This window comes from Xenopus laevis, chromosome 1L, assembly GCF_017654675.1.
Source record: "Xenopus laevis strain J_2021 chromosome 1L, Xenopus_laevis_v10.1, whole genome shotgun sequence".
NCBI classification, from domain to species: domain Eukaryota; kingdom Metazoa; phylum Chordata; class Amphibia; order Anura; family Pipidae; genus Xenopus; species Xenopus laevis.
The window spans coordinates 166,006,210-166,027,403 of NC_054371.1; the positions used below are offsets into that span (position 1 = coordinate 166,006,210).

General features: G+C 39.8%; 1 protein-coding gene and 1 long non-coding RNA gene across 4 annotated transcripts; one reads left to right on the forward strand and one right to left on the reverse strand.

Annotated features, from left to right (window-relative positions):
* Positions 1-3,834: 3,834 nt before the first annotated feature.
* On the reverse strand, positions 3,835-20,837 carry slc2a11.L (solute carrier family 2 member 11 L homeolog). Of its 3 annotated transcripts, none has more exons than XM_041566741.1 (12): positions 20,503-20,837; positions 17,132-17,224; positions 16,441-16,601; positions 10,236-10,360; positions 9,963-10,092; positions 8,050-8,198; positions 7,477-7,664; positions 7,260-7,370; positions 6,741-6,842; positions 5,654-5,729; positions 4,595-4,722; positions 3,835-4,463 (listed from the first exon to the last, which is right to left on the reverse strand). In XM_041566741.1, the coding sequence occupies exons 1-12, from the start codon at positions 20,521-20,523 to the stop codon at positions 4,263-4,265; spliced, it is 1,485 nt and encodes a 494-aa protein (XP_041422675.1). In that variant the 5' UTR covers positions 20,524-20,837; the 3' UTR covers positions 3,835-4,262. The 3 variants fall into 3 exon arrangements, with proteins under 3 accessions (XP_041422675.1, XP_018117431.1, XP_041422686.1); XM_018261942.2 differs by lacking the exon at positions 20,503-20,837 and adding an exon at positions 19,374-19,748; XM_041566752.1 differs by lacking the exons at positions 16,441-16,601; positions 20,503-20,837 and having other exon boundaries at positions 17,132-17,220.
* On the forward strand, positions 4,389-8,290 carry LOC121394771. Its single transcript, XR_005962014.1, has 2 exons — positions 4,389-4,477; positions 7,972-8,290. It is a non-coding gene; the product is annotated as an uncharacterized LOC121394771 (long non-coding RNA).
* Positions 20,838-21,194: the final 357 nt, after the last annotated feature.

The window sequence follows — 21,194 nt, forward strand, 5'->3', positions numbered from 1 at the left end:
CCAACCTCATTTTCTGCTTGATAATTTGCAACAAATTAGCTTCTCAACAGCTGCTCAGAGCCCACTGAGCATGTGAGTGTTGCAGACACTTTCCAAGATGGTGACCCCCTGTGACAAGTTTGAAGTCCTGGGTCATTGCTGCTATTGACATTTTTAGCCATATTAATTTTTAGGGTTTACTTCTCCATTAATTGCATTTACTATTTAAATGTTGGGAGATCAGTGGGTTCTTCTTTTATTTTACCCTGGCTTCTATATCGTCTTTATTCTCTGGTGACAACCTACCTTATAGCACAACGTTGTAAAGCCATCCATTGGGCTAAAGGTGACACTACATGGGCAGATCGGATGGAAAGCATACAAGGAGCACATGGTATGCCCATCTTTTTATTGTTCCAATTGTTTGTGCAAGGTGAACAAATGTTTGGAACAGCAGGGAGTGAAAAGGAGCTGCGGCTCCTCTTTAATTCCTAATCTGATCAGATCATATCGGATTTGATTTATTGTCATCACAACTATATATCGAAAGTTCATAGTGAGATGAAATTATGAATCTTCAAGACTAGACTAAAACCTTCATATTCATGGTTTAATAGATAAAATCATTATGCATATACTGTATGTAGGTGGACAATACGATATATCACAGACATAATTTAATGCCAATACTGTGGTCAATTGGCTGATGAAATTTTCAAATCTGGCCTATTCCCAAATTGAACAACATCCAAAGTATATGGATATTGGTTTAGGATGGTGTGCTCCTATACATATAAGATTAATCATAGAAATGGAAGTATATTGTTAGGTTTAGAACCAGGTGGAGTAGCCAGAATTAAAAAAGCCTGGCATAGCTGCAACAGGAACTTGTTCATATCCTTTATAGAAAGGCAACAAAAATCTCCCCTGGGCTAAGCTCAATTTCAATGTCACAGTAAGCAGAAAATAAAACAGAACTCCTTTCAGCCCTCATATTTTGTTTTATTTTTTATTAGGAAAAAAAAATTATTTCCTCAGCAATGGAAGAGAAGGCCAACCGCCATTAGTCATCTCTAAGTTTGTATTCTATGTTTTTTTCCCCTCTTATTATACAGTTGTACAAAATATTACTAGAACATTTCAAATCAAGAATACTCTATTAATAATCACTAACGCATGTTTTAGTAGCTTATATTGTGTTTAGTAGCAATGCATACATCTATCTCACCATTATATAACAATCTACTCTCTATCCTTGGACTAAATATCATCTATCACATATTCCAGCATTAGAATTTCCAGTTGATGGGCATACAATACATATTGTGGACCAGTATTTACTCTGGCTACACATAAAAATAATTATACAGGTTACAAATCTGGATGATATATTGAGGGGGCTAGATAGCAGTCATCATGCACCAAATCCAGGGATCAATTGCAACCCCCTTTAAAAGGATTTGGCCAATCATAGCTGTTCAGCTGAACCAGAACTAAATGCTTTACACATTACTTTACAGCATTGGACAATTGAACATGACAATTGTTTACCTACAGATGCAATTTACATTTTTTCTCCAATCTGGATATGCAAATTGGGGTTTGCATTCGATTTATGGAAGACTCTGTATTTGTCCAAATTAAAAAAATGATGGATTAGGTGCATCCCTATCATGCATAATTCCTCCTACTACTAATTGACATTTAGCAAAACCGAATGAGATCACACCATTTAAAAACACTGCCACCAATTTAAATATACATTAGAAAATATAAGATTTGGCTAAGGCTTATTTCTGGCAGTAGTAAACTGATAAATAAATAATTTTAGAAAACAGTCATATTTCTACAATAGGTAATCTAATCAACTTCATGAAAGATGCTATTAACTAAGCTCACCACTGTCCACGCACAGAAGTTTGGTTAAAATGTTTTTCGAATTTCCATGATGACACTTACACATTTGATTTGATTAGGCCCCAATCAGTTAACCACTAGCTAAGATATTTCTATATTTTTGTCTAGTACTGAATCTGGCTTATCATTAGACCTCAAGAACAATTATTTACTATTTTGCATCACGCCAAGGGTTGAAAGCTTATTTTTTCAATGTTAATAAATGCTTTTCCTTCTAAGGTTTGTACACCCTGATGAGAATATGCCAACATGTGTCTTTAACACTTGCTGATTTTTACTGATGCTTATAATAGCCTGCTTTTTGCAGGAGTTCTTTTAATAGAACATTTTGATTATGAGCAATCAGATGTAATTTGTCTGGAAAGTAATTTGTCTGGTCAGAATACTTTGAGAGTCAGAATCCTTGGCTAAAACATGGGGACAGATTTATGAACATTTGAACTGGGGAATCCTGGAGGATTCCCAGTAACATTTTTCTCATTTATTAATACTTTTGTGAATGCCAGTAAAGTGTTTTATTAAATACTGCTCAATGTATCAGTGGCCCAGATGGTCAAACAGAGAAGTCAAGTAATAGGTTCTGCTTGGTTGCTGCTTAGTCAGGGCCAAAGAAGAAGAATTTACAATTTTAAATGCCTATTAAATCATTAGGTGCTCCATATATTGTTGCAATGCCACTTCTGCCATGAGCAGTGTTGGACTAGGACACCAGGGGCCCACCAAAAACCCTTAGACCAGGGGCCTTCCTTTCCTTAGTCAACCTCTATTCTCCTATTCTCTTTTCTTTCCATACTATAACATATTATTCCATCTATTTAGCCTCTTTATTCTCGTAGAAATAGGAAATGGCCATGAAATAAGACAAATGTTTAGAAGCAGGAGGGCCCACTGACACCTTGGCCCACCGGGAGTTTTCCTAGTATCCCGGTGGGCCAGTCCGACACTGGCCATGAGGCAAGATGAAAACCTTGGCTTAGGAGGCACTTTACCAGGGGTAGCAAAAATCTGTATTTTTGAACTACCATGAGAATAGTAGGCCAACGTCATATGGAGGGTCTCTGTATGCCCACTGCTATATCTCATCAATGCAGATCATTCCTTTGTGAAACTGAAGTGGAATGGGCCAGTGTGCAGTGACATAACAAGGTGTTAGACCCCAACACAGAAAAAATCTTCGGGCCTGGCGCGCACAGCACCCATGTGGTTGTCTGTGTCCTCAATTGGCTGGGATGGGGGTGTCCTATGTTATAGAAGAAGTCAACCTCTATAGTTACACCACTGTGTGTACATTTACGTATACTGTATCTGCCATGCAGAACTCCACCTACAACTTGTTCTTTCATGTCAACACATTAGCACACATGAAATAAAGAAAGATAAATCCAAAATAAAGTATTCTTTAGCTATTTATAGAGCTTTAGATCCTGAGAAAATAAGGCTGCATAAAGCCTTTTAAATAGATTGTTTCCTGCTTCATCTCCTTTCAAGTGCATGGAGTGCTCTGGTTTATTTCTTATATTACATACTTGGAAGCATATATATTTATATCATATATCTATTGAAATATCAACAATTGTCTTGAGGCACTAGCATTAGCTAGTACACTGATATATTAACTAACCAGTGACCTGGATCCTGGAATTTACCTCCCCTCTGCCTACTGGCTGTGAGAACATCCAAAGTTTATAAAACAGTAGCATAATTAGCCTTACACACTGTGGTTCTTAGTCTGCCTTGTTATATTCAAACACTTATAAATGCACGATAAATGTAAATAAAGCAAAAAACTATAGAGCTGCAGTCAGGCCTGTATAACATATTTCTATGTTTTTAAAAAGCAAATGCCAGTGCAAACAGAAGGCGAGAACATACACACAATACATTAAATGGAACATAAAGGACACTGACAAACAGGACTGCTAACAAATAATTAGTCCATGCATGAGAAGTTGCATTGGAGCATTTTATCCATTAGGACAGCAAATATTGAAATGGCCTTTACACTGAAAGTTTGATGCATCCATACAACAATAAATATTGCTTAAAGCAGAACCTAAAAATAATTTAGTGCAAATTGCAAAGGACTTAATACCGATCAAACACATTCCAGCTGAACTTGCCATACAAGCTGTGCCAGAATCCAGCGGTTACATCTGATGTCAGGTTACCAAGAATGTATCTCTTTATATTACAATTTAGATGTTCTGTTTGAAGGAATTTAAATATACCTAAATCTACTCTCAGCATCAATGAGTGCTGGTAATCTTATTATGGTAATCTTATTCAATGTGACATTGACTCCAGCAGTAGTAGCTCAGTGCTAAACCCAAGCTATGTGAACATTCCAGATTTATGATAAAGAGTCCTCATAACATGGTGGATTTTATCTCTTGAGGTCCATTCCAGCCATTTGCCACATTTTTTCGTTTGACACTGTGCTTGGTGAATTCCTCTGTTATTTCCAGCAAGCTTTTCCCTTTGGTCTCTGGGAGGAAGAGTCCAACATACAAAGAAGTGCTGACACAAGCCACAAGAAAAGGGATAAAACAAAAATGCCCCAGGCCTTGCTGGAAGAGAAGAGGTAAGGTTTAGCAGCTAGCAGCAAAATACATAACAATGTACATCTATTGTAGGGCTGTACTAAGGACAAAGTTATGTTTAGAAGATTAATGTGGCTAAAAATGTAAAATGAATTTACCAAAATGAAAGGGAATGCCAGTCCAATCACAAATAGCATAATCCAGATAAGAGAACCACATATCATGTATGCAGCTGGCCGAGCCATTTGGTCAAATATCTCTCCAGGCATTATTCCTGTGACACCAGCTATTGAAATGAGAACAGAGGAAAGAAAGAAATTAAGAACCCCATGTAACCATTTGTATAAAGGAAAATACATCTTATAAATTAAGCTTTTTAAAAAGAAGTCAGCTTTAAAACTGGTAAAAATTAGAAGTAAGGCATGAGAATAACATGAGTACTGGTTAAAAGATAGAACCAAAGCCTGTCTAGGGGGCCCTGGATAAAAAGTTAAATTTGGTAAATCAGAATAGGGGCAGGACTAGTGGCAAAGAATTTGGGTAGATTATGGGTTGAATTTTGGCATAATTGGGGTATGGCTGGGGTGGATCAGGGTGATAGGAACACTTTCTTTATTTTACTTTGCGGTAGGGCCAACCATCCAGGGAGCCCAGGTAACCAGCAGGCTAATAATTGCTAACTTAGTAATATGATGCCCCATGATTATTGATGTCTGCCCTAAATAAAACCACAACTAAAGCAGGTGCAGGACCTATTGAGAAAACACTGGATGTAGGAGAGCTGCAGAACAAATGTGTCAAAAAGTGTGCTCCATGTATGAGAGATGCAGATCTAGAGAGAAAGTGATGTTGTAGTTGTAGGACTGGATGTGGGAGGGCTGCAGGACTAGGGATAGCTTGAAACAATAGTGCAACTTTGCTGATAAAAATTTAGCTATGCTACAGTAAATGCTATATTTAAAAAAGCTAAAGAAGTCTTCATAGAGCGCTGTGTTACATCTATGCCAGTTATGCCACAACTTATTCTTGTTTTCCTAGTTTGAATCTCTGCTGCCTTATATCATTGGCAAACTGGTATGTACTTCTAGATGTATAAATACGGTAATTACCAGTGGATAATAAAATCCAGGCACAGGAAAATACATATTGTTAGAGAATAAAACCAAAACTATAAGATATTTTCGTAGCTGCTTTGTTAGCATGTGGTTTATACAAACCTGGGCCGATGCCGAAGCTCAGGATGTAGGCAAATATACAGACCATACTGAGGTATGGCATCCAGCTGACAACACCCTGAAAAACATTTTTTATATAAAATAGAAACATTTCCACATGTTTATTTAACAAGTAACAAAACAATAATATCAGGGCCCAAAAGTAATTCAACAGCTATTCGTATATGTGAATAAAAACGGGCTTAGACCTATAATGACAAAAAAGCAACAGGCATGAAAGACTTGTGGTGACGAAGAAATATGCCTATTTGATGAATAACAAGAAAAATTAAAAAAAATCAAAAGATATGGTTTCTGGATCTTTTTTTTCTTATTCTGCCTATTGCTTAAAATGTGAATTATTTATTGTAGTAAACAATACAAATGAAGAACTGTGATGTAGATTTGGGTGTTCTGTACATCTTGTGAAAATGTGAATCTTGCGAGAACAATGGCACAGACAATTTTCAAGCAACTCTGGCCCAAAAAAAGTGTGTTTTTAAGGCGGATCTTGGCAGATCTTGTAGAATTTGTATGCCTGTGTTTTCGTACAATTCTCAAAGACAATTATGAAACAGGTAAAAGAGATTTTAAGCTTTCATTGCCACATTTTTGAAAGTGTTCCACAGGCTTTAAAGTAGGCTTGCTAATCCTCCTATATAAGAACAGCAGTTGGCTGTGCAGTTAGTTACTCAGCAGATCACAAGACAAGGGAGCAACTATAAAAATAATGCAAAATCCATTAGCAGGTTTCACTGAAAATAATTAAAAAAAAATGTAAAACCACTTCCAGTGTTTAATATACAGTGTGTAAATTAAAAGAATAAACTTATAACTTATATTTTCATCACAGGCTGTATTTACTGGGCTTATGCTGAACAAAAGTAAACAGTATATGTTCCTTTTAATTTTCATATACCTCAAAAACAAATATTGTTTATATGGATTAGGAATACCGTCCCCTCCAATTTTTAGAGTAGTTCTGCGTCTGACCATTAAGCAAGAAGCCAAACAGAGCTAAGGCTTAGAGCCCATAATAATAACTTCTACAATATGACAAGAAGGATGTTACAGGATGTGGGCATGATACCTGTTGTGATAATGCCACCATGAATACCACAGCCCAAACAGACATCAGGCTGTATCCTCCCATCACCAGTGCTCGGCGTCCGACCCGATCAATGAATACAGTCTGAAAGGGAAGCAACCAGTATAGATTACTCTAATAGTGAAAGGGAATAATTGAGTTGTAAATAAAATATTTTATTATTAAAAAATGCAATCTGAATATATGAGTTTCCTTTTAGGGCTTCCTAGTAAATAGGAAATTAATTAAAAATCCTACGGAGGAAACGTTTTTTAACATGAAACACTTTTTCAAACATGATTTAATAATGGATTCATACGAATGTACTGAGAAAGTAAGTAAGTACTTTGTTTTTTGCAAAAGTTGTGTGAGCGCACCAATGGGGTTTGTCTATTTGTCTCTATAAAACAGCCTCTTCTATAACTCAGTAAATTCAAATACTGATCATCTGGTACTGGTTCCACTGTTGACAACATTAATATAATGCTATGGCCAGAGATATATTGTGGTATTAATGCTTACACATGTGATTGAGGTGATGAGCTCACAGCTTCCAGTGCCTATTACAACATACTGAATTTTCTCCAGTGGTATCCCAGCCTCCTGGAATATGGACGAAGCATAGAAATACATCTAAGAAAATAAACAGAAAGAGACAGCAGTGATGGATCTTGACTTGAAGATGAAAAGACTAACATGGAAGGATGTCTTTAGTAGTACAGAAAGTATGTGCTCTTACCGAGTCATTGCCACACAGCTGCATGGCACAACTGAGAACTACAATAGTGAGTAACTGCCTCCTTAGGGTTGGTTCTCGGATCAACTCACACAAGCTCTTTGGCCTCTGACCACTGGTGGCTGCTTGCTCTGCCAGGATCTCCTCCATTTCAATACTAATGTCACTGTGGCCACGCAGACGCTGCAATGCTACAAATGAGACAAAGTGCTCAATATAAAGAATCTACTATCAATTAGGGTCCAATATTTATTCACATTTAAACGTCCAGCCTGCCCTCAAGCTGACTATAGCATGTACAGTATGCACATGAAGGTTGCCGTTTACATACTGTATAATGTGGATTCATTTACTTTGAGGAGGCACTGTTTATATATGTATACTATATCTTGAAAGCTTGTATTGTATTGAATTGAACTGAATTTTTTCAGTTATTTAGTTAAAATGAGTCACAATCATGGCACTATTTTCAATAAGAACATTTCCCTTGTCTTGCAGCGAACATGTATATAAAGGAATTCAAGAATAATTTCACTGCCGTGAACCTGTATTATTGTAAAGCAGCATATAACCCACCACAGATACAGGAATCCTTGTCCTTCAGGTCAATCAACAGATAACGGGGGCTCTCCGGAAGCCATGGAAGAACAAAAAGCTGCAGAATAGCTGGGATGGCATTACTGGCTAAAAGGAAAGGCCAGCAATCTTCACCGCCAAGGATCTCACTGGTACAGGAAGAACAGGTTATAAGAATAAAATTGAGAAGCCATGAAATTTAATATCAATAAGACATGCCAAATAAACCTAGAAACATTGATTGCCTATGCAGTTTTCATAAAAGACTGACTTGTTATCATCCTTTTATACAGGTATGGGACCTGTTATTAAGAATGCTCTGGACCTGGGTTACCTTAGGGGGCAGATTTATTAAGGGTCGAAGTGAAAATTCAAATTCAAATTGTGAATTATCCAAACTCGATTTAAGTTTTAATTCAAAATGATCATACTCTGGCCCTTTCGAACTCTAATTCGACTATTTGCCACCTAAAACCTGCCGAATTACTGTATAAGTCAATGGGAGTGTTCCAGGAATCAATTTGGTGATGTTTGCAGCCTTCCTGATATTCAAAATAACTCAAATCAAATTTTTCTAATTCAAATCGAATTCGATTTTGTGGGACGATTCAATTCGACTGAGCTGTGAAAATTCGATTTTATTAATACATTTGGATAAGTTCAATTTCTAATTTATGTGAGTTTTAAAAAACTCCCGTGAATTTGAAATTCGACACTTGAAAAATGTGCCTCTAAAAATAATAAAATAAAATAATAAACCCAACAGAAATGTTTTGCCCTCCAATAAGGATTAATTATATCTTATTTAAGAACAAGTATATGGCACTGTTTTATTACTAAAGAGAAAAAGGAAATGGTTTATAAAAATGTGAATTATTTCATTAAAATTAAGTTTATGGGAGATGGTCTTCCCTTAATTCAGAGTTTTCTGCATAAGTTTTTTCATTAAAATGGTGTAAAGTAATCATTTAAATAATTCAGAATCCTTTTATGGTGCTAGTCAGGCAAAATAAACTTTATTTACACTACTGTATATCAATTATTTAAATATTATGTCAGAAAGCTGACAGTAGCCATTTAGTAGAAGTTGTTTCCAAGGCAATCTTTGCAACACCCCAAAATTATATGAAAAGAGGATAGATAGTGAGGAGGGTGGGGACATGTAAGGGGGGCAGAGATCTAAAGGAAGTGCAGATATGAAAATAATTGCTATGCCTCATACAGGGAAGGTAATATATAAGTACCAATTGAAATGTTTAAATGCGGCTATAACAAGTATGGATGTTTTATTCAAAAATTGGCAAAGGACTTTTATTATACACCTTTTTATGTCTGGAAGACAGGTATCTTTTAAAAATGTCTAGTGTGATCATTTGTGTCCACAGTGTTTTTTGCAAGCTAAAATGTTGCCTTGTTCCTATAAGAATCAAAGTATCTGCATGGCCAGTTTTCACAGAATCTTATGAAAATTAGCTATGCGGCCATTTCCACATAATTTACATATGCATCAACTGGGGAAAAATGTCACAAAAAGCTATGTTTGCCACGGGTAGAAGATGCTACGTTACCTTATCTCCCAAAGTCTTTTCAGTAATCCGACAATATTAGACCATTTTGAGGACGGTTTTTAAAATTCAACCAGGTTTGAGGCTTGTTTGCTAATCTGGCAAACCCTAGTGGCAAAAGACATTAGCTGCTTCACCATCTTCATAGAGGTGCTCCTCTTTTTCAGCCCAGATACAAGAGTACAGAAGATTTTATTTTGTAGTTCTATTATATAACATTTCCGGTTTTTCAGATCACATTGTAGTAAAATATATTTCTGTGCTATTTAATGTATTCTTTTAACATTTTAGCTATGGAATTCCTTTATAAGAAAACATAATAAAAACTTGACATTGCCCTTGCATCACCTCAGTCCAATAACTTGTCCCAGTACAAGACCTAGGGCAGTGAAGACTGCAGAGGACATAGCCACCGTGCCACGCAGTTTCTTAGGGGCACTTTCAGCTAGGTACATTGGCTGGACATTCATACTGACTCCTGTGAAAGAGAGCTGCATTAGACACGTTAATGTGTAAAACAGGCATCCACTGCCTAACTACAGGATAAATGCACACATGCTATCTATGCTTCTCCTGCTGTTTTCTTATATACACTGAACAGATCCCCCTGCCCATACAAACCTGAATTCAAACCAGCTAAAATTCTGCCCAGTACAATCATCTCAAAGGATTTTGCAGAGCGGCTGAATCCACAAAGAATTGCAGAGAGTATTACAAATAGGTTATTAACCAGCAGAGACTTCTTCCTTCAGAGACAAATGGAGTATATAAGCAAATATATAAAGAAAACATTCTTCTTCATGATGATAGTGGCTAATTGTATGGGAATGATGGGATACTGCAATAACTTTGGAATTCAGATATGAAATTTGTGAATTCGTTCTATAAAGGATATAAACCCAAACTACAGTTTTGCCAAATGAATGAATAGTAAGCAATTTTCCAACATACATTAAGTAAATATTTTCAAAGGTTTTAAAGATATTTTTCAAAATAACTCTGGCTGAAAGCAGTTTCTGTCTGTCCATTTCTTCACTACTGGTTCTGACTCCTGAAACAATGTAGTTTAAATTAGCAACCCTCCAGCAATGAATCAGTTTACCACAATCCCAGGTTTGGTTCTTCACAGGTCAGTTAATCAGCTAGTTTCTGCTACATTGGTTTGACAGTCATAAACAGAAGTACAGAGATTAGCACGGGATAACAAGATTTTTGTTACTCACCGTTAAATCTGTTTCTCTGTAGTCGATAGGGGGACACAGGGACCTTAGGGGTTAAGCTCCATCCACCACGACACTTGATAATTATTCAAAAGGGGCGTGTCTGGAGTCCAGTTTAACCCCGCACGCCGTGCTTATCCCAATCAGTTTGTACCACAGATACTGCTATAATAACTGAATAAGAACCAATAGTAATATAACATTAATGGCAGAAGATAAGGAGAAGGAATATTCCCGTCTAGACCAATGTGGTCAACAATTCTTAGAAGGGCAGGAAGCCCTGTGTCCCACTATTGACTACAGAGAAACAGATTTAACGGTGAGTAACAAAAATCTTGTTTTCTCTGTCGTCTCTGGGGGACACAGGGACCTTAGGGGACTTAACAAAGCAGCCCCAGAACAACGGGTGGGAATGATTAGAATTGTATTGACACTTTAATGCAATACCTTGCGGCCAAACGCTGCCTCAGCTGATGAGTATGTGTCGAGTTTATAAAATTTAGTGAATGTGTGAACTGAAGACCATGTAGCCGCTTGGCAAATCTGCTCTGCAGAGGCAGAGTTACGACATGCCCAGGAAGCTCCTACTGCTCTTGTAGAGTGAGCTCGAACGTTAAGCGGTGGGGTCTTTCCTTTAGAAAGATATGCCTGTCGTATTGTTTCTTTGATCCATCTTGCAATGGTTGCTTTTGATGCTGCCTGACCCTTTTTGGGTTGCGCTGGTATCAGAAACAGAGATGTAGAATGTCTAAAGTGTTTTGATCTATCTACTTACCAGCGAAGCGCTCTGACTACGTCCAACTTGTGTAGTCGTCACTCTTTGTCATTCTTCGGATCAGGACACAGTGTTGGAACTACTATTTCCTGATTTACATGAAACTGAGATACCACTTTAGGTAAAAATGATGGTAATGTTCGCAGAACCGCCTTGTCTTTATGGAAAATAAGAAAGGGTGCCTCGCATGAAAGTGCAGTCAACTCGGACACTCTTCTAGCTGAAGAAATTGCCATCAAAAACAGCACCTTTTTGGTAAGTACTGACTCTGAAACTGATCCCATAGGCTCAAAAGGTGGATCTAGTCGTGCCTCTAGAACAAGATTTAGATCCCATCCAGGGACTGGTGACAGAAACTGAGGTCGTAAATGTTGTACTCCCTGAATGAATGTCCGTATGGAATCATGTAGTGCGAGTCTTGACTGAAATAAAACTGAAAGTGCTGAAATGTGTACTTTTACGGAACTGAGCTTTAGATTTAACTGAAGTCCTTTTTGAAGAAAGGAAAGTATCCTAGGAATGTTGAGTTCTAGGAAGGGCAGCTCCTCTTTTATGCCCCAGCTATGGTATGATTGTCATACTCTTTGATATGATTTGGACGATGCCGGTTTACAGGCTCTCAGCATTGTCGTAATAACTTCTTCTGACTTGGTTCTGCCAGATGGCTGTTTCAATAGCCACCCCGTCAAAAGGAATAGTCCTGGGTTGGGGTGAGCTATTGGACCTTGAAGAAGGAGGTCTGCACTTGGAGTCAGTCGTATTGGTTGATCTATTGACATGTCCTGTAGATCCATGTCCTCCGTGGCCAGTATGGTGCCACTACAATCAATGTAAGCTGCGATTGTCTGATCTTCTTTAGTACCCGAGATAACATTGGAAGAGGTGGGAAGACATATGCTAGGTTGAACTGCCAGTTCTGCGTCATTGTGTCCGTTCCTGCTGCCGTCAGATCCTGACATTGGGCAAAGTACTTCGGAACTTTTCGATTGTTTCTGGACGACATCAGATCTATCTGTGGTTATCCCCAGCGATATACTAAGTCGGCGAATGCTTCCGGGTGTAACTCCCATTCTCCTGGATCTAGTCAATTTCGACAGAGGGAATCCGCTTTTGTGTTGGATACCCCAGGGATGTGGATTGTGGATAGTCTCACCTTGTTGGCTTCTGCCCAGTGTAGAATTTTTTGAGCTTCTGCTAGGGCCGCCTTGCTGCGGATTCCTCCCTGACGTTTTATGTACGCCACAGTTGTTGCGTTGTCTGTTTGTACACGTACTGGTCTCTTTTTAAGCAGCTGTGACCATTGGTCGAGTGTCAGTCTTACTGCTCTTAATTCTAGGATGTTTATTGGGAGTTTGGCCTCTTCTGGTGACCACGGCACCTGTGCTGATAGGTTGTTCCATGTCACTCCCCACCTGCAGAGGCTGACATTCCAATCTGGTGTCGCCCATGATTGTCCTGTGTTTAGGTTGTTGAGTTTTAACCACCAAAACAGGGAATTTCTTGTCGTTTGTGACAGTGAGAAAGTCCTGTAAAGGGGTCCTCCTTTCCAAACAGCAAGAATGTTCGTTTGTAAGGGGCGCAGGCTGCGCGAATGGCACTGCCTCGATGGCTGAGACCATCATCCCTAGCACTCTCATTGGCGCTTGTATCGTTGCTTTCTGAATGTGAAGGAGTCGTTTCACCTGCTCTCTGGGTCTCCTCTGTTTCTTGTGTGGGAGAGATACTATCTGAGTGATTGTGTTGAATTCTAGTCCCAGAAAGGACATCTCCGGACTGGGGTTTGAGTTGGATTTGGACCAATTTATTGTCCATCCAAAGCTCTGAAGCAATGAAGTTGCCAACCGAAGATCTTCTGTTGCTTTCTCCACTGTTCTGGCTTTTATGAGATCGTCCAGATAGGGTGTGATTGATATCCCCTGTAAGCGTAACGTTGCCTCCGTTACTGCCATCAGTTTGGTAAAAACTCTGGGGGCTGCCGAAAGTCCGAACGGTAGCGCTACAAATTAGTAATGTTTGTTTGCAAAAGTGAATCGAAGATAGCGGTGATGTGGTGGCCAGATCGGAACATGGAGATATGCATCCTTTATGTCTAGGGACATCAATAAATGGCCCTGTTCCATCCCCCTGATTACAGATCGTAGGGTTTCCATCTTGAATTTGACCAATCTGACAAGTTTGTTTAAGAGTTTCAGGTCCAGTACTGGTCTGAAAGAGCCGTCTTTCTTCGGAACTATGAAGAGATTGGAGTAAAATCCAGAGAATCTCTCTTGTGAGGGAACGTGAACTATCACTCCTGAACTTTCCATGCTGGCGATGCATTGCAGGAAAGCCTGAGCTTTGGTGATATTGGAGGGGACTCTGGACATGAAGAATTTGTTGGGGGGAGTAGTGAAAAAGTTGATGTGATAACCCTCGGATACTATTTCTTTGACCCAAGCATAGGAAGAGTGGCGGGTCCATGCCTCCCTGAATCATAGCAACTTACCCCCTACTAGTTCCCTTGATTCCGGAGGAAGTGCCCCATCAAGACGTTGACGGTTTGTCATTTGCCGGCTTATTGTGGGGTTTGTTCGTCTTCCATGTTGGTCTTCCCCTGTTGCTTTGTTTGAAGCGATAGTGGGACCTTTGTGGTGAATTGCTTCTTTGAGGAAAACGTCCGCTTAGGCCTTGAAAAAACCTTCCTCGTCTGGAGGTAGTGGTTGTCCTATTTTTCGATTGGGGGAGGAATGTGCTCTTTCCTCCTGTCGCTTGCGAAATTATCTTTTCTAATTCGTCGCCAAACAGCCGATGTCCTTTAAACGGAAGTGATGTGAGCGATTTCTTAGAGCTTAGGTCTGCTGACCAACTTTTAAGCCACAGAGTCTGCCTTGCTGCTATTGAAAGCGCTGAAGTTCTGGCTGTGACTTGTGAAGCGTCTAGTGTGGCATCGCAGAGATATGCTGACGCATCCACGATGGAGAGAATGGATGAAATGAGGTCGGACCTAGGAAAACCCTCCTGTATATCTCTGAGGAGAGCCTCTGCCCATGCTTACATGGCTCTAGACACCAACGCTGAAGCCAGTAGTGGTCATAAGGCTGAGCCAGATGCTGAATAAATTGCTCTTAAGGTGCTCTCCATTCGCCTGTTGGCTGGATCTTTGAATGCCGCTGCATCAGTGACTGGCAATGTGGTAGATTTAGCCAATCGTGATACCGGTGCGTCTACTACCGGAGGGTTGGCCCATTTGTCCATTAGTTCCTTTGGGAACGGGTAGGCCTTAGAAAATTTCTTAGTGGCTTGCAATTTCAGTTCTGGAAAGTTCCATTCCTCTTGTATCAGGTTAGTTAGCTGGTCATGTGCTGGAAAGCAAGTTGAAGATTTATGTTGTCTTTTGAATAGGCCTGTGGCTCGGGTCTTTTCTTCCTGTGAAATATTAAGTAAAGTACTCCCTTAATAATTCCATCAATGTCATGTTGTGCGTCTGTTCTCTCCGTGGGCCTTTTTCTTCGTCTGAGGATGCCTCTGAAGGAGGAAGTTCCCCTTCTGATTGACGAATTTTGCACTACTGATGACGTGCCTGAACTATTATGTAACACTGCATCGGTCGTAGGGCTGTCTGCTCTCTTGCGCTTGGCCGTGTGCTTGTGACTCAATTTTGATAACACCTTGCTCAAATTGTCAGCAATGGTTGGAAGCCCTTGCAGGGAAGCTACTGATTGTGAAAGTTGAATTGCCCACATTGGAGACGGGGCTTCTTGCGTGACTACACTGAGGCACAGCCCATAACAAAAATGGCGCACGCAACTTTGCCCTTCCCCCTACAGCCGCGTGCCAGGCTCCTCTCCGTGCTATAGAGGGAGTCGTGCCGCCCGCGGGAGGTGTGGGACAAGGCTCCCTGAGCTGTGTGCCGGGTCATTGCCACGTGTGCTCAGGCTGACTTGTGAGTCGTTTTCCCCCTGCGCCTGTGAGAACGCGCTTGATAGGAGAGGGGGGAAGAGGGGAGGGTGTGAATAGATGCAGCCCTGCCATGCTATGCTCCGTTGGCCAGGATGGAAGGCATCACCCTTCTTACCTGTGAATAGGGCTGGTCTAATCCCCACGCCGGTCAGACCTTCTACTTCTTAATGGAAGTAGGCTCGTCTGCATGGCCCCTTCAGCCTTTTGTGGGCTGTATATCATGGCCCCGGTGGAATTCCCACGCAGGGGGCCACCCTCCAGGATGCAAGGGTTTCTCCTGCTCCTGGGTAGCCCCTGTCATCCATAGCCATTGAATTTTTAGGCTTGTTATACCAAACAGAAAGCTTCTCTGTGAGAGCGATATCCATCCTCCATGGAGCAGAACACTTAAAAAACTGATAGGAATAAGCACGGCATGCGGGGTTAAACTGGACTCCAGACACGAACCTCTTGAATAATTATCAAGTGTCCCTGTTTCCCCCAGAGACAAAATAGTGATAGTGCTTTTAATATATTTACATTAATAATAGATTGACATGACATTTTTAATTATGTATAATCCATAGTTGCTAAGAATTATGTTTTCTTTCATTAAGAATATTTTCATTACCGGGTTACATCCCCTTTTTCATATGCTGTGGTTCACATTGTTTTGCATTCTTTAATCCTAGAATCATGGTTTATTTTATAGCACCTGCAAATTACATAGCCCTTTATAGTAAAGTTATAGCAACATGGCTTACAGTAAACTAATAAAAAGATTTGCAAAATTAAACATAATTAAAAGGGTATTGATCACAAGTGGTTAAATCTAGCAGCTAAATTAAATCTGGAGCTTAATGCTGGAATGAGCTGCTTATGCGAGACCTAGGGGGTCACACAGTCATATTACCGTCCCAGTCTAATTGCCATTGGGCCTGCCAGCAGTGCTCCAAGAAACCCTCCCAGAGGGTACACAGATACTATGATGGACCAAATGAGAGTGATGACCTGGCTGTCCAGTTGCTGGCCACTGCGCTCCAGCCACGTCTCGTTCACAAATTTCTGGATATGCTGGGAGAGAAATGGAGTTGTTGTGAGAGACAGATGAGTCAAGTACGCATTCAATCGAAGTAGGTTTTGGTGAGGGGAATCAGTCATAAAATTGAGCTTAATACATTTGTGTTTGTTTTGTGGCAGATTCAAGGGGAAGCATGCTGTTGCTATAGTGATCAGAGAGGGGTGCAACTCTGATTTCCAGAATGTCATGCAAGATAGAAATAGCTATAAGGTTTGTCACTGCTCACAGCAGTCACCATAAATTGGGTGCAATTAGGGATGATTGTATTGGTCCACACACATTGCAGGGTGTACTACCCATAATATGCCTTATATCTGCGTTGTCCAATCTTAAGCCCTACAGCTGTTGAATTTGAATCCAGCCCAAACACACATACTGGCAGCTCAATGCAATTGCTTGTAGAAATAAACTTCTATAAACAGTTTTTATATGAAAGACAGTATACTACTGTGGAGCTGAGAGGATTTGCAGCTGTCCATTATTTGCATGCCTTGTGCACATCTATAATCTGTTCAGTACTTACCATGGTGGGTGCATTGATGATTGTCAGATTGTATCCATACTGGAAGGTGCCCCCTATCCCTGCTGCACACATTGTGAGGAGCAGTACACGACCCTACACCAACAACACAAAGGCAGTAAAAAATACTCAAAATGTACTCAAATTTGTGCATATGACTATGAAGATTTTCATTCATCCAGGTCATGGTATATCTAGTATAAGTAATTCTAATACAATTGGACTTTCTAAATAATTATTGAAGACATTTCACTACTCATCCGAGCAGCTTCTTCAGCTCAACTGACTGGTGCGGGAAGTCCTTGGCAAATTTGTGCAGTTCCTTTCCATTACAAATAAACAGAGGGATAAGTAAGGGATATGTGATAAAGTATAGGATATAATGTTCTCAGACATGTTAACTTTACCTGTATTTTTGCAGGTGTCACCTCGAATTCTCCACCCCTTACCCAGTCAACAGTAATAACAGGTCCCTCACTCACTATCAGTAATTTGTAGCTGAATCCTAACTTACCATTACCACCGGTGACATCTATTAATGCATAAAACGTATGAATCACCTCGTCTGCCTGTAGGGGCCTAAAATTAGCTAGAAACACAACTTTGTGCTACTACACATTGCACATGTTTTCCCGCCAAGTTACATTAATGACGATGGGAAGGGAACTTTGGATGTTTTGTTGCCCATGCTGAAGGAATATCGCTGCAGGTGATAAAGCATCCTTTGTGGCATAGATAGACCAAAAACCTTGCATGTAATGAGCCTTGGCTGTCATATACACATAAAATGTAAGATATAAATTAATACAAGAAGAAAATAGTTGAATAATTTCAGAATACTCCTATTGGAAATTGCAAGGGCATTGCTGCTATCAAGCCTTGTTTGGCTGCAGCACTGATATTAAAGGATTAATCCCCCTTTAAAAGCTGTCTGTTTTTTTCCCTAGTCTGTTAGGCATAGGGCTGCCAGTCTTTACAGATAAAAAAAAGGAATTGCTGCACATACAACCAGCTGCTATTTTATTACATATGACTTTTATTGCAATGCATTTAATACTTATATAGTGCCACCACATTACACAGAACTATATAGAGATTATATAGTGAATAAAGAACCCCCTCTTGTAAATTATAAGGATATTATAAATTACCGAGGAGTTTCATGACCGTATAAAAACACGAGGCCGAAGGCCGAGTGTTTTTATACAGTTCATTTAACTCCAAGGTAACTTCTAATATCCTCATATTTGGCAAATGGGGTACTTTATTTATTATAATACACTAGTTTCAGTGAGTCACGTGACAGAAATGACATCAGAACTCATCGTTTTTAACTGATGACATCAGAACTCACCGTTTATAAGGATATAATTTACAAGATATTCATGGCTTTTGTGTATTATACATCATTCCCTGTCCCTGTAAAAGCTTACACCCTCTAAGGCAGTGATCCCCAACCAGTAGCTCGCGAGCAACATGTTGCTCACCAACCCCTTGGATGTTGCTCTCAGTGGCCTCAAAGAAAATGATTATTTTTGAATTCCAGGCTTGGAGGCAAGTTTTGGTTACATAAAAACCAGATGCACTGCCAAACAGAACCTCCTGTAGGCTGCCAGTTTACATAGGAGGCTACCAAATTACCAATTACAGCCCTTATTTGGCACCCCAAGAACTTTTTGCATGCTTGTGTTGCTCCCCAACACTTTTTATTTTTGAATGTGGCTCACGGGTAAAAAAGGTTGGGGACCCCTGCTCTAAGGTCTCTTATCACACAGTACAGTGATTTTAAACCTATTTTTAAATCAGGGTAAAACAACTGACAGCCTGTCCGTGACTAATGCTGCCATTGGCTCCTAGGCTAGCCTAAATAATAGCAGCAATTGCAGGATAAATGGAGTACATGGTAATACGTGTATTTTGGTGCTATAAGATGTGCACTGCCAAATAACCTGGCGCTTTGTGCATCATGTAACCCTTACAGTAGCATGACATGCCAGTGACACAAGCTAGCAGGTGAGGTTACTTATTGGGAAGAGAAATGCTAGGCATTACATCACGAGGCTCAACGACAGCCTTTACCTCACGACTGCTACATAAACGTGTAATGCGCGTATGACACAGCTTTCCTGCCACATGACCATCAAGCAGACCTCCTCTTTTCTCTCAAGCGCTATAAATAACATGTCAGCCAGGGACACTGAGCAATTACGTTATGGTAAATTGCTGGGTAAATGCAGGCGCTCACCTGACCCCGATAGCTCTCGTTCTGTACCTCGCCGGGCTCCTCCTCGCTGCCATGTTCATCCATAGTAATCAGTCAGCAAGTATAGCTCGGAGATCGGCGGGGGAGGGGAGGCCGGTGTGGTAGCCTTACCGTGAGCTAACACATGGCGCCCTGCTTCCCGCAGCCTTCCTACTGCCCTTGCACCACGCAATAACAATAATACATTACGCACACACACTGGAGTAATAATACGTCACGTGCATCGAAACTAGTCTGAATAAAACCGCAATATGGGGTGTGGGGAATCAAATCTTATATCAGATGCCGACTGAATGAAAGCCTCAGTAAGTTATTAATGGGACTGATCAGTGGCGTAACTAGAAATTACTGGGCCCCACAGCAAATTATTTTTAAGGTCCCCAAAATGTCTAGAGGTTGTTATTGAATATTTAATTAATTAGGGCCTTGTGGGGCCCCTATGCTTCCGGGGCCCCCCTGCAGCCGCAGGGTCTGCTTCCTCTGTAGTTACGCCACTGGGACTGATGTGTCACCTGATACACTGTACCAACTTCCAACCTAAAATACGGAACTACTAGAATTTGGGGAAGGGCGCATGGAATTCTACATTATGTCAGATGGCTTACTATTTTCCTCATGAGACTTACAGCTCTTTCATGTGACCCCTGTTAAAGTGATGTCCTTGTCACACAGTGTGACTTTCCTAACTACAAGCTGGAAAATGATTCTTATTTGCTTGATAATATAGTGAATAAAGTACCCCCTCTTGTAAAATATAAGGATATAAGTTACCGAGGAGTTTCATGACCATCGGCCGAGTCTTTTTATACAGGTCATGGAACACCGAGGTAACTTCTAATATCCTCATATTTTGCAACTGGGGGTAATTTATTTATGATAATACACAAGTTTCAGTGAGTCATGTGACACAAATGACATCAGAACTCACCGTTTATAAGGATATAATTTACAAGATGGCTTTTGTGTATTATATTACAAATACACATCAGTTGCCAGTCAGATATCCAATAGTTATCCTGGTTTGGTTCACTTACAAAGGTAAAAGGCATACCTGACAAAATCCATACCTGTACATAATTACTTTTGTATATTTCATAAAATACAGGCTTACCATATTCTGCTCTTGGCTCATTCTTCCCTCTGAAAGCAGAAATATATTCTGATCCTGCTGTGTTAGCTTGGAGTTGAACTGTTAGGTTATAAACCTTGTCCTTGCAAAAACATGGTTTTAGTTATCCATTATAAAATGTCATACTGCTCTTGGATCATATGCCTGTTGAGCACTTTTACATGGATGTACAACTAAATTGCGTCAGGAATATCAAGCAGCCAAATATACATGTGACAAACTAGCAAGGAATTCCCTTTATGTGACTGACAGGTTTACTAGCAAGACTGCTTTAAAGGGGTTGTTCAACTTTAAATAAACTTTTAGTATGATTTAGAGAGTGACTTTCTGAGACAATTTACTATTTTATTTTGTTTTTAGTTATTTAGCGGTTTATTCAGCAGCTCTCCAGGTTTCAACAATCTGGTTCATTAGGGTACAAATTACCCTAGCAACCACACACTGATTTGAATAAGAGACTGAAATATGAATAAGAGAGAAATAGAACAGAAAGATGAGTAATAACATGTAGCAATAAATTTGTAGCCTTATGGAGAATTTTAGTGGCCCCCATTTGAAAAATGGAAAGATTCAGAAGGTGGCAAACAATTCAAAAACTATAAAAAAGAAAAGATGAAGGCCAGTTGAAAAGTTGTTTGAAACCAGCCATTCTATAACATACTAAAAGTTAACCT